This window comes from Anolis carolinensis, chromosome 2, assembly GCF_035594765.1.
Source record: "Anolis carolinensis isolate JA03-04 chromosome 2, rAnoCar3.1.pri, whole genome shotgun sequence".
Lineage (NCBI taxonomy): Eukaryota > Metazoa > Chordata > Lepidosauria > Squamata > Dactyloidae > Anolis > Anolis carolinensis.
This window is the reverse complement of record NC_085842.1, coordinates 32,035,269-32,053,302: the sequence shown is the minus strand read 5'-3', so window position 1 is coordinate 32,053,302 and position 18,034 is coordinate 32,035,269. Positions and strand designations below refer to the sequence as shown.

Here is an 18,034-nt window from a genome sequence, read left to right as displayed (position 1 = left end):
CTTATACATGAATATATACAGTATGTCTTTGAGGAGCTTAAGGAGAAAACATCAATATGGAGGTGTGATGTCACATTCTTCCATCTTATCATCGGATCAGGTCTTGGTAACCTTTAAGGTGTTATAAAATTTGCCCACACACTGAGGTTATTGCAAAACATGGTTTGATATGTGTTCTGCTTTGAAGAAATTGGGCCATGGCACATGTGCCTTAGTCACTAATACCTACACTGTGAAATTCGTTGCCCTAGAAGATCTTATTTATTTTATTTTATTTATTTATTTCCAACATTTATATCCCGCCCGAAGAGACTCAGGGCGGCGTACAAAATGGGCAACAATTCGATGCCTACACATAATTAAAACAGCAATGAAAATCCAATAAAACAATTAAAACAATATAAAGATATAAAACATATGATTAAAATCCATTCCTCCAAAATCCTCATGCTGTAGCCGTAAATTTACCGTAGTTCTTTTGAGTATATGCTGTTTGATCAAGGTGAGAAAAGTGTAGGTCACATGCAGATTGCTGAAACCATTACTTTTGGGGGGGGGGGGGGGGGGAAGTAACATATCATTCAAGGGACCTTAAAGACACCAGCTTCAATCAGATCTTGGAAGTGAAGCTGGGTCAGCCCTGGCTAACACTTGGATGTGAGACTGCCATAATACCGTAATAGTTCTTGCCTCAGAAATATAACCTATAGTATCTATCAAAATAACTTCTGAGTATCCCTTTCCTAAAAACAACTACTAATTTCATGAGTTCACCATAAATCAACAGGTAACTTGAAAGCACACACACAGTGTCCGTCGTGATTTTTTTTAACCCACCATCTTCCAGGAAAAGCACATTTTTAGTTTTTAAAAGAATGAGAAAAATAAACATTCTGATGAGAAAAACCTAGCTCTTCAAGATCTTGCAAGTGGCCAATGTAGTTCCCCCAAATACCTAGAAGTTGTCAATCTCAGCTGTATTGGCAATTTATGTGCATGCCCTCTAAGGATGCCTATGACACTAGAATTAACACAGTTTGACACTGCTTTAACTGCCATGGCTTAATGAAATGGAAATATGGGAGTTGTAGTTTTACAAGATTTATAGCCTTCTCTGCCAGTTTTAATGCCTCACCAAATTACAACTCCCAAAATTCCATAGCATTAAGCCATGGCAGTTACAGTGGTGTCAAATTGCAGAATAATTCATTGCACCCTAAATTGATTAGACTCTTGATTTTAACCTACATGTCATGCTTTTATTGTTACTGAAAAATCGTACCCTCCAACCCTCAAACATATGAATTATTCCAAATGATATAAATCTCCCAGAACTGGCAAAGCCACAGCCTTGTAGTGTCCAGCGAGCTGCTTCATTTGCCTCGCCTTCTCCTTTGTTCTCCAAAACTCATCTTGGGAAACATGCCAACTACACACCAGAAGGAATTTGCATGATGTCCTTACTACATACCGCCTTTGGAAATTCATCTAAGAAGGAAATAGCTAAACACCGCAATCTCCTTGATATGATCAGGGTGAGCCAAGCCCATTCATAAGGTTTCTGCGTTAATCAACCTCCAGAAGTCAGCTTCATTAATAAATTCTAGGGCTTCATTCACACATTTATATTCAATACTCTTTTTGCAATCTTGCAATGATAGCGGGTTGATTCTGCAACCTCGATGAGACCAGACAGGCTTCTCCCTCTCCATTTTTCCTTTCCAGAGTTGTAACCTGGAATTTCAGTCTGGATGCACCTGGATGTGTATATCCAATTTACATAATCCCATTGCTATGAGACAGGGGGGGCGAAAGGAAGAAGTGCTCCAGGCATACTCAAAATTCTCCCATAGATGAGGTCCTTACTAACACTATTTGGCTCAAGCTTTCCCCATGGATAAATTCCTATTTCATTGATATATTTCCTGCTATTCATTGTGAATTTTTTCCAGCTTTCATTGGTATCTGCTGATGAGAATCAGTGTGCAAGTCATGAGGAGGTTTCACCTATTTATACTGCTTAAAGTTCATTATTTCTCATTGTCTTTACTGGAGCCATTCCTTTGTTCAGTCAATCAGGAATTCATTTACATATTGACACGACACGTTCCTGGGGTTCACGCCACTCTCGGAAGCATTAACAGAGGGTGGACTGAAGCTTTGAACCAACAAATGAGAGCTGTTTATTTTTCCTGCCATTGGAGAACACTAACCAGCTATGATTTCAGAGGGAACCTGGATCCTAGCTGGATTGTTCCTCAGTAAATCGTGCTTGTGTAGGTACTCCAAGTGGCGGTCAAAATAAATAAATATGCTTTGTATTTTCTAACTTATTGTGTCAATACTTCGAGTACTAGCTCTGCTGATATCCCTTCTGGCCAGGAAGGATAAAGGCCTCTGCTTTTTTCTTCACACCCATCTGTGTCCTGATTTGACTTTCTGGCTGCTTAGCACTCCGGGCTCCCAAACCCCACAATTTAGGGGAGCTGAAATAACTCAGCAATTTGATTTACAGAACAGATCTAATCAAAAGCACTTGCTCTACTAGTCAATGTTAGGGGATGGCCACAATGATGGTAAAGAGAACTGTTTCTTATGTTGTCTCTATGCCCTATGCCACCTAATCTTCCAGTTGAGAATGTCCCATTACCAGCGAGGAAGAAACTTTCAATTGTCTATCCAGTGGTTTAGCAGGAGCTCCTTTGCTCTTTGACTCAGACAGCAAACGTCTTGGTCTAACTGAGGCCCCAGAAGTATTTGACTTAGCATTATAGGAAGTAGGATGCCCAAGCTTATTTGATCTAATCCAGCAGTAGCATCCAGTAAACCCATTAATGGACCTCATACAGATGGTCAGAAGTCTACTTAGATCAATTCCGTAAGTTTTGATAGTGGTATCTTATGTCTTCTACTGACCAGCCCCATGGCTTACTGGACAATCAATTCATGTATGTAATATGTATACAGAACTGCATGTGAGTCACATAAAGTTCACTTATATTTAAATGGCAGTTATTATTTCTTCTTCCTGCTCCAAGAAAACAAGTCATGAAATCAGAGTTGGAAGAGACACCAAGGGTCATCCAGTCCAATCTTCTCTCAGCAGGAACACATAACCAAGCACTCCCAACAGATGGCCACCCAGCCTCTGCTTAAAAATCTCCAGAGAAAGAGACTCCACTATATTCTGAGGCAGCAGATCCCACTGCTGAATAGCTCTTACTATCAGGAAGGTTTGCCTAATGTTTAAGTAAAATGTTTACTTTTAATCTGAATCCACTGCTCTGTGTCCTAGTCTCCAGAGTTCCCCCCTCTTCAATGGGACATCCTTTCCAATATTTAAACCTAAGTATCATATTCTTTTCTCTAAGCTGAACATATCATACTTCCTAAACCACTCTTCAGAGAGCTTGGCTTCCAGCCCTTTGATCATTTTGGTCACCCTCCTCGGGACACCTTCCAGTTTGTCAATATCGTTCTTGAATTGTGAAGCGCAGAACTGGACACAGTGTTACTCCAGATGAGGTCTGACCAAAGCAGAATACAGTGGGATTTTGACTTATCTTGATTGAAAAATTATACTCCTGTTGATTTGCCCAGAATTGCACTGGCAATTTAGCTGCTACATCACACTGTGAACTCGTGTTCAGCTTGTGGTCTATGATGGTCACGTGTACTATTTTCAAGTTAGGTGTCTTCTCACTCCTTGTGCTAAACAGAGGGAAAAATTCTATTCTGTAGTTAGCTTGCTGGGATGCTGATGACAATTTGATCAGGAAGTAAGGAAAAGGGCAGAGAACCTTTCATTACAAGGCAGCACAAACTACTGTATATAGAAACTAACGTGATTCCACTGTCAATCATAAAATAGGAGAACTCTAAAAAATCCCTGAGAATTTGGACATTTAAACAGTTTTTTTTGAGACCACACAGCATGCTAAACTGCATTTTCCAGCGTTTATGCAAATTTTAATTTCAATGAGGTGGGAAATCATCCTATATTTTTGCATTGGGATCCTAAGAAGAAGCATCTTGAAGAAGAAAACATAGAGAACAAATGGAAGTAGTTTAATCGCCTCCTTTTACTCTTTGACACCAACATTTAAGCATACTATATTGCCGTATCCATTTCCCAAAAATTATTTCCAATATTCTTTTTTAATTTCATAGTTTAAAAACTTCACCCCTTTAAAATCTGTCAATAATAAGACAGCTTTAGACAGTAAAAAAATTTTTTAACAATACAAATAACAACAGCAACAAGAAATGTTTAACAGGCAGCCATGTGCCTATATGTGAAAAGCTCATCAATGTTTTGGTTTGCTGAAATTAATATGTATGTAATGATGACAATGATGACATCTTTCAAAATTTGAACTCAATGGCTTTTGAAAATCTTAAGACATGATTTCACTGAGAACACAGATAGAACTTCAAGATATGCCTCCTCCATGAATGAAAGGGCAGAGGTGTATCAAGACAAGGCAGGCGTTTCTAGATGTACATATATCACAGTAGTTTTCCTCTCTAGGTCTGTTCTCAGCAGCAGCCAAAAAGATTATCCATTATTTTCTTTTCAGGGTCTCCATATTTGACATTCAGAAGTTTCCCAAGAAGTAGCTAGATCATCTTTCCTATCTGGAGATGCACCATAATGAAAAGTGCCAAGGTAGTGATTATGGTGGCAACAACAAACTGGGAGGGAAAAGGGGAGAGAAAGAAAGAAACTTCAACCAATATAATGACTAGAAAATTACAAATTAGAAGATGTAGGGCAGTAGTTCTCAACCTGTGGGTCCCCAGGTGTTATGGCCTACAACTCCCAGAAATCCCAGCCGGTTTACCAGCTGTTAGGATTTCTGGGAGTTGAAGGCCAAAACATCTGGGGACCCACAGGTTGCAAACAATTGATAGAAACTAAGAGTAAGCCAGTCTGGATTTGTATGCCCTCTTAAGATTTCACAGATGACAAACCTGGACACATGTGGCTATATGGCATCAGCATGGTCAAAACAGCAAAAGTTATGGAGGAAGAACAAAAGCTAGGGGAGGTTACAGCAGTTGGCGTTTACCTGAGCCTAATTCGATCTGCTTCTCTTCCTCCGATTGTACTGAATGCAAACTACTTTTCAATAAAGAACCTAGAGATTTCTAGAGGTCCAGAAGTACTTTGGACTTCATCACATGAATGAGGTCCCTGTGCCGATTTGCCAGCCTCCGTGGGGAATTGGTGGGGCAGCAAGGCAATCCCTGCGCCCGACCAACTGGCGGCAATACTTCCCCATCACATGTGGGGATGTGTCGCCACGCTGCTTGTCCCGATGGTATCCCCATTATTCCAAATTGAACACGGGGAGGCTCCCGTGTTGGCGGCGCACCATCCTACCACACTGCCACCCCAGTTGAACCACAGAGCTCTGCCAGAATTGAGGCTACATCATGTAATGGGCAGCATGGGGCTACATCACTCAACTGGAGCAGCAGCATCTTTTATGTAGGATCGCATCTTAGAAACATATGGTTGTAAATGGTAGTCTATAAATTGTGCCAAAGGTTCTAAAACTGAAGATGTACTGGAAACTATAGGTCTGTCAGGAGAGGGTGTGATGCCTTTTATGAATTTTTGATAGAATGTAAAAGACTGGAGTTCTTGGATACTTGTTGTATAGGAATTCATATTGCTGTAAGGAAATATATCCTTTCGCTAGGCCTTCTTGACAGACTGTGTGAATGAGGAATTTAATTTTGTCAATGGGATCTGTTGGAATGGGTCTACCACATGTGCAACAGACAAAGTAATCTCTGCCAAGAAAAAAACTGCATTATTGGGTATTGTACTTTGTTTAGCTATTCATCTTTTGATTGACTCATATGCTGTATGACACTATTGTGTATAATAGTTGACAACTTGTTGTTTCGCTATTTGGTAAAGAATTAATTAGGACAGCTGAGGCTATGATGCTGAGAATATTAATTAAGATCATGCCTACATTATGATTTTTAAGTGGTGTTCTGCCAGTTGAAACTGCTCTCCTTTCCCTCCCCAGTCCCAGCCCAAAGTGCAGATGGTGTTCTTAAGAGAGATTGGAAATCTTATCTACATCAAAGCATTCTTGGGAATGAAAGGAGTAAGAAGATCAAAGTTAGAGTATGGTGGGAGAAAAACAGAGATGAAAGATGTATGTCCAAATGCTAAAGTGAAATTGTAACCAGCACCGTCAGTGGGGAAGAGTCATGGGAGTTGCAGCACCAACAATATCTTGAGGACCCTGCAATATAGAGTCCATTAATTCATTGGGCCTCCTAGGCCATCAAAGCAAAGGCTGCTACTGATACAATTCCCTCAAGATGTGTCGGACTGCAATGCTCATGATCCCCACACAGCACATCCACAGACCATGAGTGTTGCAGTCTAACCTCTTGAGGGCCCTAGACTGGTGTAACTCAACCATCAGGCTCTAATTGGACTGTGCAGCCCCATCCCTCAATAGCTGTATGTGCTGAAGAATCAATGAGATGAAAGCTTCCTTATGGTACCAAGGGAACATCTCCCATAAATTTTGCTGAATTGGCTGAGCCAAGTCACAGCCAAGAGCTAGGAGGGCATGTGTAGCAGGGCTCGTTAACTAAGGAAGAAGAACAAAAAGGGAAAACGAACACATTTAGGGAAGGCGGTGAAACACTGGGAAGGGAGATGCTAGTTTATTAGAGAAGTCTGGACTCCGCTGGGGACAGATTGGAAAACTGAATGGGAAAAGCTACGTGATGGAAAGGGCAGGGACCAGGGAAGGTCCAAAGAAGGGATGTGCAAGGATGATGGAGAAGAGGGGAAGGAAGGCAAGGTAGGGAGAGGGCTGGGTGATGTGAAAGAAGCTGAGAATGCAGATGCAGGGAGGGAGCTGGCAGGTTTGGTGGTATGAGTGGAAAGCAATGCTGTAGGGGCTGCCTCAGAACCAATAACACTCTTGTCATTGCCGTGGGTGCGTTGGTGACGGTTGAGGTGGGAGCTGCGGCTGAAGCTCTTGCCACAGACACTGCACTTGTAGGGTTTCTCCCCAGTGTGGGTGCGCTGATGAATAGTAAGCTCTGAGCGTTGGATGAAAGCCTTGCCACACTCCCCACAGGCATAGGGCTTCTCGCCCAGGTGGGTGCGCTGGTGGGTCAGCAAGTTGGAGCTGACACTGAAGCACTTTCCACAAGTGTCACAGCGGTAAGGTTTCTCCCCAGTGTGCATGCGCCGGTGGATGGTCAAGTCCGATTTCTGAATGAAGGCCTTTCCACAGTCTGTGCAGGAAAAAGGCTTCTCCCCAGTATGGATGCGTTGGTGCTTTCCCAAGGCTGAACGCTGGGCAAAAGCCTTCCCACAACTGTCACACTTAAAGGGCTTCTCCACTGGTGGGGCCACCAGTTGAAGTGGGATTTTGCCCAGGCTCTTGCCACAGTCCAAGCAGTAGCCGCTACGAGTCAGGCGTCCCTTGCCACTATACAGCTGGTGCTTAAGAACTTGCTTGCCCCCTGTGCTGAGAAGAAAGCCCTTGATGTGCTCAGGACAGCGGTGGGCAGCAGCAGCTGCAGCCTGGGCTTGGTGGACTCTCTGGTGCCGGTCAAGGTGCGAACTAACCGAGAAACCACGACCGCACTGAGCACAGGTGTAGGGGCGCTCGCCCGTGTGGATTCGCTGATGCCGCTCCAGATCGGAGCGTTGGATGAACCGCTTCCCACAGTCACTGCAGGGGAAGGGACGCTCCCCAGTGTGAATGCGCTGGTGCTGCGCAAGATTGGAACTGCGGCTGAAACGCTTGCCGCAAGCATCACATGGGTAAGGACGTTCTCCAGAGTGGGTCTTACAATGTTTTGAGAGTGCAGCGCGCTGTCCAAAACACTTCCCACAATCAGGACAGCAGTGGGCAATCACTGGGGCTAAACTGGCTGCTGGGGGTTCCTCTAGGTGACTGTGCTGATGAGTTCTCCTGTGGCGGTCGAGGTGGGAGCTAACCGAGAAACTCTTGCCGCAGTCCTGGCAGGCGTAGGGGCGTTCACCCGTGTGCACCCGCTGATGCCGCTCCAGGTCAGACTTCTGGGTGAAAGCCTTGCCACAGTCTAAACAAGGGAAGGGACGCTCACCGGTGTGCACCCGCTGGTGCTGCGCCAGGTTTGAGCTTCGGTTGAATCTCTTCCCACAAGCTATGCACAGGTAGGGCTTCTCCCCTGTGTGGATCTTTTGGTGCTTGGCCAGGATGGAGCGTTGTCGGAAGCAGCGTCCGCACGTGGGGCACTGGTGCGGCCTCTCCGATGTGGGTACACTGTAGCCTCGCCCAGGACCACTCCAGGTTTTCTTTCCACACTCAGTGCACACACCAGATCTTTCCACCTGGCCCACACACTTCTCCTTTAGCCTCTTAGGTGCCTTCCCTTCCCTCTGGCCTTGTGGTCCTGGGCTTTGTGTTGGCTGGTCTTCCTGTAGATCAAGCTGGCACTGGCTACCACTGGCATCCCCCTCATCTGGGCTGTCTAGTCTCCCTGATGGAGAGTCAACTGTCTCTGCCTTGTCCTCTTCCAACTGCAACTCCTCTTCAACCTCAGCAGCTGTAATTCAGATGGGAAGAGGACAGAAATCACAACCATTTCAGCTCCAGAGCTGACCTCCCTTTCACTGGCCTGTACTTCCCAGGACCCATCACTCTCTTCCCACAGCTAGAAACATAGAAACCTAGAGTTGGAAGTGACCACAGGGCCCATCCAGTTCAACCCCATTCTGTCATGCAAAATCACACAATGAAAACATCCCTGACAGATAGCCATCCAGCCTCAGCTCAAAAACCTCCAAAGAAGGAGACTCTACCGGACTCTGAGGCAGCAGACTATTATACTGCCATATAGCTCTGTAAGGTTATTTAACACCAATGCATGACACTAACAGAATAGTGTCTTAAAAATCTAGCAACCTTCTGGAAGTTTTTGCTACTGTTTGATATGAATGTCACACACACCCTTTTTACTGCCACCACAGCTCATGCGATGAGACCCGCCCACCTTCATCCTGGCTCTTGGGCAGCTCCTTCTTCTGGACGTTGTGCTTCCCCTCCTGGCTCTGCTCCTTCACCAGTTCCCGCAGCATCTTCTCCACTTGGCTTCGGCCAGCGGTCTGCAGGATGAGCCCCAGCTGCCGGCGGAGGTCAGCATTCATCCCGCCTTCACTTGGACCGGCTGCTGTGGAGTCCTGGATGTTGGCTTGTTCTGCTTGGCCCTGTTCAGACTCCATGTCTACACCATAAAGAAACATGGCAGAAATTAAGAGACAGAAAGGACTTGACCAACAAGTCCAGCCAACTTTCCAAGTCAAGCTTCCAACCGACCAACGGAGGGAAAGACATATTGGCTTGTTCATCTCCCTATACAGTACTAAACTTAGAGTATTTACTTATTTTATTTCACATATCTAATATATATCTCACTTTATTCCAAATATGAGACCCAGGGCAACACTAATAATCAGGGAAAAGTTTTCCAGCATGGAACTGAACATAATTATCGAGTCTTGGGGCTATCACTCTAGGCTGGTAAACTACAATTACAGCAGGACAATAGCCTTTGTAGCTACTACTTATCACATGAGCTCATGTTTCTCCTGTTGCCAATTTGCATTTAAATTGTTGGTGGAGCATACCTTTTCAATCAATGTCTCCCAATATTGCTGCTTCTCTGAGTGGGTGTAATTGTCTTTCTCTCCCCTTACCTGGTTTTACATATGGAAGCATGAACCCTGGGAAAGAGAGAGGAAGGTTTTGCAAGGCTGGCTCAGGTTTCAGTCCTTCCCATCACCACCATAGGAAACAGTCCCCTCCTTAACACAACAAAACCCCTCCATTTGAGCCAATCACTACGCACCCCTTCCCCTCTCCTGATCATTAGCAGAGGCAAGACAGGACAAGAGTGGACTGGACAGGGAGAGGAGAAGTGAACGATGGCAAAAATATAGCACATTGCAGGCAGATGTGATAGTGATTGTTTTCAAGCCAGTATATTGCTGGCATGTTTCCATTTGCTTCAACACTGTGACTGCTGTGAGACAACAGACTGAAGTGACAATGAAGATGCTTTAGGGCAGTGATCTTTTTGTACTTCAACTCTCAGAAGCCACCTGCCTTGGCCAACAATCAGGGATTCTGGGAGCTGAAGTCCAAAGCACCTGGAAGACCACAGTTTGGGAAGCACTGATTTAGGGTACGTGTACAGAGTATTGGTTAAAATTGGCAAACATCTTCTTAAGTGTCAATGAGAAGGAAGACCAGCAATATAAGAGCTGTGTTCATGCAGTCATCATGCGCTCTTGTTCTAATATTAAACAGCAGGCTCTGACAACACCCAACAGGGCTGAATTTTATTTTATTTATTGAACAAAAGCAAGTGGACAAATATTTTTAAAGCGTGTTTGGTGTGCAAATGGATAAACCATTGTTTAAAATTTATCAGAATGAATTCTAAGAAAACCCAAAGCTTCAAAACGCTATTTCTTTGGACTAGGTCCTAAAATGCCCCAGTCGTTGAAGTCTGAAAGAGTCGCATTCCTACCTAAAGCCACACACGTTCTGTGCTCCAGGAAATATACACATCCACCCAGATCTTCTTTTACAGTTATTTCAAAGGTACAATTTACATGTTTTAATTTTCCCCCCATTTCCCCTTTTTGTTGGAAAACATGGAGGATGATTTCTCAAGGCTACAAAAGCAGCTTTAGAATTTCATGCAACTCACTGGCTACATGACTCTTCTACGTGACTCTCACCCAAGATTTAGAACAGGAGCAGGAACTGTGCAAACCCCAAGATTGCCAATATTGTTAATGATGAATGATGCTAGAAGTTGACATTTAGCAAAATCTGGAGGGATTTAGTCCAAATATGAGCAAATTGCAATCCATTAGCCACATGGAAATCTTGTATGGCAAGTCAATATTACTGTATGAAAAAAAAAAAGATTATCAGTCACAAGAAAATTAACTTCAGGTGACCGGATAGTCTCGCATAATCTCACCAAATACACACAATGAAGTTGGACACTTAAGTTGCCCTGAATTCAATGCAGATTACACAAATCAATTTGGCCTCGAATAAACCACTGCCTACGTGATAATTGTTCTATATCATTACTTAACTTTATCAAGCGTGAAGTGTTTTCATCAACAAAAATTCATCAGGTTCGAGCAAAGAATTCTTGCATTTTCCATTCCTGTGATTTTTTTCTGATTCCTTGCTGGCTACTTAAAATGCTTACATTATTTATAGGGAAAAGAACCTTCTGAATAGGTAATGAGAATAGAAAGAATATATGTTGACACATCATTATCCACCCACAAATGATTGTAATGTCAGGAAACCCACAAGCTGAAGTTTTAGACCTAGCTTCATTGCCTGTGTCTCTTTATGACAAAAGAATACTAAACGTGCAATCGAATTGCTAACAAAAAAGTCTTCCGTATTCACTTTTGGATAATAACAGTTATATGTCACTGGAGGGGGTGGGGTGGGAGGATTTTAGAGATACTTAGGTGGGGCCAAAAACAGATTGGGGACCGCTTCTCTAAACTGACTTACCAGGCACTAGTCCTCTCCTGTGAGACTCAGCAAAAGCAGTTATCCGAGGCCAACTGATAGCAATTTCCTCTGCTGCAGAAGGGAGAAGCAGAGGTTGCAAGTCAAAAAAGAAGCAATCAAGACTAAGTGGGGAATCATCTTTGAGGGTTTACTTTGCAGGAAGAAAGGTGTGTGCGGTGGAAGGGCAACTTTGCTGCCTACCTGAAGGTGCCAAATTCAAGCCCTGGGAAAAAAAACCCAAGCGTAGAAAAGATCTGCCCAAGAGTTCAGAAAAATTACACATTTGGAATAAAATTCCCCAAATCCCTATATAGCACTGGGCAAGGTGGACAAGTCTGTGCCTGCCCCAAACTATATCCAATTATTAGTGTCAACAACAATAGACCATTGAAGCAGTGAAAGGTATTCACTGAATTGCACTATGTAACAAAATTTGAAAAATGTTCTGTTCCTCAAAGTGTTATTTCCTGTTTAATTGTGTGGTACTTACTTTGAAAGTAGTTGTTATACTCCAGAAACTTTGTTTTTGTGGCTGCCATTTTTAACCTTTCAATGTGCCATTTTCAATCTTTCATATGCCACTTTAAAACTTTTGTGCAGACCGCAAAAACAAAGTTATTGAAGTTTAATAAACTTTTTCCACGTTTTTATGATAGAACCAGTTAGAAAATGACATTTATAGCTCAGGAACAAAAATTGTGGTATTTTATTTACCACATTTATATCCCACCTTTCTCAACCCCGGGGAGAGGAGCTCGAGGCTGTTTCACAACAAGCAGCAATTTGATGCCATACATACATATCAACATACATACATAAACTATTACAGTTCAAACCTATAATTAAAACATGAGTTATTAAAACATCAGTTAAAATCACCCCATCCAATACATAGTCCTGGGCCATTCCACTTGTCAATCACATTCTTTCATTATTACATATTGCACTGCTCCAGTTAATTGCTAAAAGCTTGGACTCAAAGCTTTTTCCTGTTACATAGTGTTATCAAGTTCTCCTTGATTTCATGCTATGGGATCCTGAGTTTGGAGAAGCACCAGCACTATTTGGCAGAGAAGATAAAGATTTTGTAAAACTGTAACTCATAGAGCCATACCAGTTAAGGTAGTGTGAAACTGCATTAAACTTACACTGAAGACGCACCCTTAAGAGTGGTTTTCAGGATTCATATCATTATCATTAGAGGTTCAAGGACTGGGACACTATGCCCAACCATGACCAAGATAAGATTCCAAAAACCTTGCTATTTGCTTAAAAGTTCACAAAAATGACCACTTACCCAGTGAAATCACATTCTCATAGTTTTCCTGCATGTTGTCAGTCACTGGGTGTAGCTGTGGAGGCGGACAACCTCTGAAATAACAACCATCTTCCAATCTGAACCATGGGGAAAGGATCAGTGGGATTAATCTAAAACAGTGTTCCCCAGCATGGCATACAGGGTCAGTGCCATGGCGCACAACCCAAATATGCCTTCAGGTCTGGAAACTTCCTTGCTATTCTCTCCACCTTCAAAAGAAAAGAAAATATTGTAAAATCCAAGCTGATCTGAGCTTAGGCATGAAAACTCTAACATGGTGACTACTGGTTGTGAACTACAACATGGCATTGAGCCACAGCAGCTGCACACTATGGGCGCCTCTGAGAGCAAGAGAAAACATAGTTATCAAAGGACTTTTCATTATACAGATTTTATTTATTTATTTATTTACAGTATTTATATTCTGTCCTTCTCACCCTGAAAAGGACTTAGGGCAGATCATAGAACCTACATATGCAGCAAACATACAATGCCGTTTATACACAGAAAAGGCAGACAACTGAACATACATAAGAGGTATATAGGTTGTTCCCATCTTTGGCTTCTTGGAGGCTTCCACCCGCAAGGGGGTACTGTCACTCCATCTCCCTGCTGAAGAGCTTTATTAGTAACTTCCTCTTTTTGATCAAATTGCCTGCCTTTTCATGGCATTTCCTTATGGGTGCCTTAATACTTCCCTGCTTTTTAAAAGCAGTCCCTATTTATCTTCTCACATTTTGCTTTCGAACTGCTAAGTTGGCGGAAGCTAGGCTAAAGGTCACCCTGACCCAGGCTTCGAACTGTCAACCTTTCGACTGACAAGATTTATTGCAGCTGGTGGTTCAACTTGCTGTACTAAAGCCCGGCCCATTCTGCACAATAAGACCTTATCCATCCCATGTTAAATTCATATACGAGGGTTATCCAGAAAGTACATTACGTTTTGGAATTAAAAATGAACAAAGTATAGGAGAAAACATTTACCATATGCAGTTGAAAGCCACACCCAAATATCACATCTCACGTAGTTGCCATTCAAATCTAGGCACTTATCATAGCAATAAATGAGCTTGGAAACTCCTTCCCCACTAAATTTTGCCACCTCCGTCATCAACCACTTGTTTCCAACAATGGGGGCATGGCTGACAAAGCAGCGTTTTGGCAACGCTGCACAACTGCGGGAAGGGGGAAGGGTTGATGACGGAGGCGGCAGAATTTAGTAGGGAAGGAGTTTCCAAGCTCATTTATCGCTATGATAAGTGCCTAGATTTGAATGGCAACTACGTGAGATGTGATATTTGGGTGTGGCTTTCAACTGCATATGGTAAATGTTTTCTCCTATACTTTGTTCATTTTTAATTCCAAAACGTAATGTACTTTCTGGATAACCCTCGTGCAAGGGCTATATCCAAGCTTCAGTACACAGTATCCTGCCCCGATTTAACCTCATTAATGTCATACTCGCCCCTCCTAATCTGAACTGAAATTGATCATGAAAGCCACGCAATTTTTCAAGCCTGAAGTCACATTGGTACAAAAGGTCACCTGGCTGAGAGCTCTTAGTGCCGTGTGTGTGTGTGTGCACATGCCTAGTGCCTTCAAGTTGCCAATTGTCTTAAAACAACCCCATGAATCTCATAGGATAATGTTAGGCAAGAATACTCAGAGGTGGTTTGCTATTGCCCTCCTGTGAAATATAGCCAACAGCACTTGGTATTCCTTGATAGTACCCCATCCAACGTCTGATACTATGACTACAGAAAGTAAGGATGGGAAGGAAGGAAGGAAGGAAAGAAAGAAACAGGGGGAGAGAGAAAAGAGAGAGACAGACAGAGAGAGAGTGCAGCCTGAGCCCTGCCACATGCACAATGGAGGACTTTCTCACAGCGACACTGGAGGCACTCCAAGTGGCCAACTTCTGGTCAAGGGAAATAGTATAATGTGAAGTTTTTGACTTTGCTTGTGTGTGTTTTTCTAATACATTATAACTATACCCTCAGAATGTATGTGTGTGTGTGTGTATGTGTATATATATATATATATATGTGTGTGTGTGTATGTGTGTATATACACACACACACACATATATATATATACAGTAGAGTCTCACTTATCCAAGCTAAACGGGCCGGCAGAAGCTTGGATAAGCAAATATCTTGGATAATAAGGAGGGATTAAGGAAAAGCCTATTAAACATCAAATTAGGTTATGAATTTACAAATTAAGCACCAAAATATCATGTTTTACAACAAATTTGACAGAAAAAGCATTTCAATATGCAGTAACGTTATGTTGTAATTACTGTATTTACGAATTTAGCACCAAAACATCATGATATATTGAAAACATTGACTACAAAAATGGCTTGGATAATCCAGAAACTTGGATATGCGAGGCTTGGATAAGTGAGACTCTACTATATATATGTGTGTGTGTGTGTGTGTGTGTGTGTGTGTGCTTATGCTTGTGTGTCAGGAGAGATGTAGTGCTTGGAGATTTTTCCCTCTCTTAAACCTTAGAGATGGAGTATAGAGTAGCGAGGACCTAGTTATTTACTATCAAGAAATGTAGTTATTATTTTTGTAAATAAACCTTTTGTGAGTTTTAAAGACAGAACTCTGCATTTTTGCCTCCTAAGCTCTAAATTCTTTACAGCCACATGGCACTTCACGCTCCGCTTGCTGTGAGCTGAATGCTCAACTATAAGTATCCTCACAACCTCTAGGGATGCCTGCCATAGATGTGGGCAAAACATCTGGAGAGAGTGCTTCTGGAGCACGATAGCCATGTACAAATATGCAAGGGGAAGTCATAGGGAGGAGGGAGCAAGCTTGTTTTCTGCTGCCCTGGAGACTAGGATGTGGAACAATGGCTTCAAACTACATGAAAGGAGATTCCACCTGAACATCAGGAAGAACTTCCTCACAGTGAGAGCTGTTCGGCAGTGGAACTCTCTGCCCCGGACTGTGGTGGAGGCTCCTTCTTTGGAGGCTTTTAAGCAGAGGCTGGATGGCCATCTGTCGGGGGTGCTCTGAATGAAATTTCCTGCTTCTTGGCAGGTGGTTGGACTGGATGGCCCATGAGGTCTCTTCCAACTCTGTTATTCTATGATTCTATGGCCATACAACCCGGAAAATGCACAACAGCCCGCTTTAAGTATCCTGTTTTATGCATATTTTGCATGCTCTGCTACTTTGGGTAAAACGACACCCCGAAAATCCTAACACTTACCTGATGCACAAGAAGACAGCAGCCATTTCAGATGCCTTAGGAAGGGACCTGGGCAGCAGGTTGATGGAGAAGAGGTCTCACTTCTGGCCGCCTATGCAGAACCTCCATCTCCAGGAGCAGCATACCTCCAAAGCAGCTCCACAGGGGAAGGCTCATTGCCTCCTTGCCCTGCTTGGCGGCTTCCCCTGCATTGGAACCCAATGGGATTCTGAAATGAAGAAAGCCACTGGGATTTCCTTTCTTTTTCTGGACAGAGTCCAGTTTTTTAGGCTGATGGCTAAAGGAACCGGGTTTGCGCTCTCCTCCTTGGGTTTGCATGGGTTGATGCTTCTCTGTCCCCTGAACAGGGATGGAGGGTGTCTTTGGATCCCTATGCAAGTACTGGAAGCTGCAGCAACAGCCGCCTTCTCCTGACCCAGGAAGCCCAACCCCGGATATCACCGGCAGAAAGGAGCGAAAAGAGACCACAGACCCTCCAAAGTGGAGGGAAAAGCAGCAGCCATTGCCCTCTGCTGGCTCCACAAGAATTCCCTTCCTGGCCGCAGGATTTTTCACAACTGGGAGGAATTGGGGGAGTTATGGGAGCTGCCATCCACAAATAATCATCCACCCTATCATCCAGTGCAGGAGGTTGGAAAGTTATTTTCTCATAATTCCCAAATCAGTGGGCTTTATGGCTAAGGGAAGTATGGGACTCGGTTGCTGTGAATTTTTCGGGCTGTATGGCCATGTTCCAGTAGTATTCTCTCGTCTGACATTTGGCCTGCATCTGTGGCTGGCACTTCAGAGACTCTGTTGGCAGTGAAGCAAGTGAGCGTAGATCAGGCCTGGGCAAACTTGGACCCTCCAGGTGTTTTGGACTTCAACTCCACACGGGGCCGGGCTGTGGCGCAGGCTGTTGAGCAACCAGCTGCAGCCAGCTGCAATGAATCACTCTGACCAGGTGGTCATGAGTTTGAGGCCAGCTCGGAGCCCCGTGTTTGTCTTGTCTTTGTTCTATGTTAAGGCATTGAATGTTTGCCTTATATGTGTAATGTGATCCACCCTGAGTCCCCTTCGGGGTGAGAAGGGCGGAATATAAATACTGTAAATAAATAAATAAATAAATTCCTAACAGCCGGTAGAACCCGTGTCTGCTTAAAGCAGTGGTTCTCAACCTTCCTAATAGCCCGACCCCTTAATACCATTCCTCAGGTTGTAGTGACCCCCAAACATAAAATTATTTTCGTTGCTACAGTAGCATCTCACTTATCCAAGCTAAGCAGGCCAGCAGAACCTTGGATAAGCGGATATGTAGAATAATAAGGAGGGATTAAGGAAAAGCCTATTAAACATCAAATTAGGTTATGGTTTTACAAATTAAGCACCAAAACATCATGTTATACAACAAATCTTACAGTAAAAGTAGTTCAATACGCAGTAATGTTATGTAGTAATTACTGTATTTACAAATTTAGCACCAAAATATCACGATATATTGAAAACTTTGACTACAAAAATGCATTGGATAATCCAGAAGCTTGGATAAGCAAGGCTTGGATAAGTGAGACTCTACTGTACTCCCTAACTCTAATTTTGGTACTGTTATGAATCATAATGTAAATATCTGATGTGCAGGATGTATTTTCATTCACTGGACCAAATTTGGCACAAATACTCGATATGCAGTCACCTGAAGGACCTAGAGATTCATAAAGAGGACATTTTTAATTAAATCCATGAGTAATTAAGTCTGCAAAGGTCAAAGCTGCAAATATGGGGGAGGGAGGACAGTAGTGCTCTAAATGTTATTTAACTGCATTTCCCAACTGTTGTGACTCAACAAGTGGCAGAGGATTTTTCTGATGTTTCAGAGGATGCTGAGATTGATAGGTTTCAAAGTGAGGAGTCT

At 43.2% G+C, this 18,034-nt stretch overlaps 1 protein-coding gene across 6 annotated transcripts; it reads right to left on the bottom strand.

The window, feature by feature from the left end:
• Nucleotides 1-4,047: 4,047 nt before the first annotated feature.
• LOC107982251 (zinc finger protein 345) lies at nt 4,048-16,577 on the bottom strand. 6 transcript variants are annotated; one of them, XM_016991796.2, is made up of 5 exons: nt 16,144-16,577; nt 12,892-13,121; nt 11,595-11,666; nt 9,034-9,264; nt 4,048-8,586 (listed from the first exon to the last, which is right to left on the bottom strand). In XM_016991796.2, exons 2-5 carry the CDS (start codon nt 12,923-12,925, stop codon nt 6,698-6,700), a joined length of 2,226 nt encoding a protein of 741 aa, XP_016847285.2. In that variant the 5' UTR covers nt 12,926-13,121; nt 16,144-16,577; the 3' UTR covers nt 4,048-6,697. The 6 variants fall into 6 exon arrangements, with proteins under 6 accessions (XP_016847285.2, XP_062829778.1, XP_016847286.2 ...); XM_062973708.1 differs by lacking the exon at nt 11,595-11,666; XM_016991797.2 differs by lacking the exons at nt 12,892-13,121; nt 16,144-16,577 and adding an exon at nt 9,668-9,763.
• Nucleotides 16,578-18,034: the final 1,457 nt, after the last annotated feature.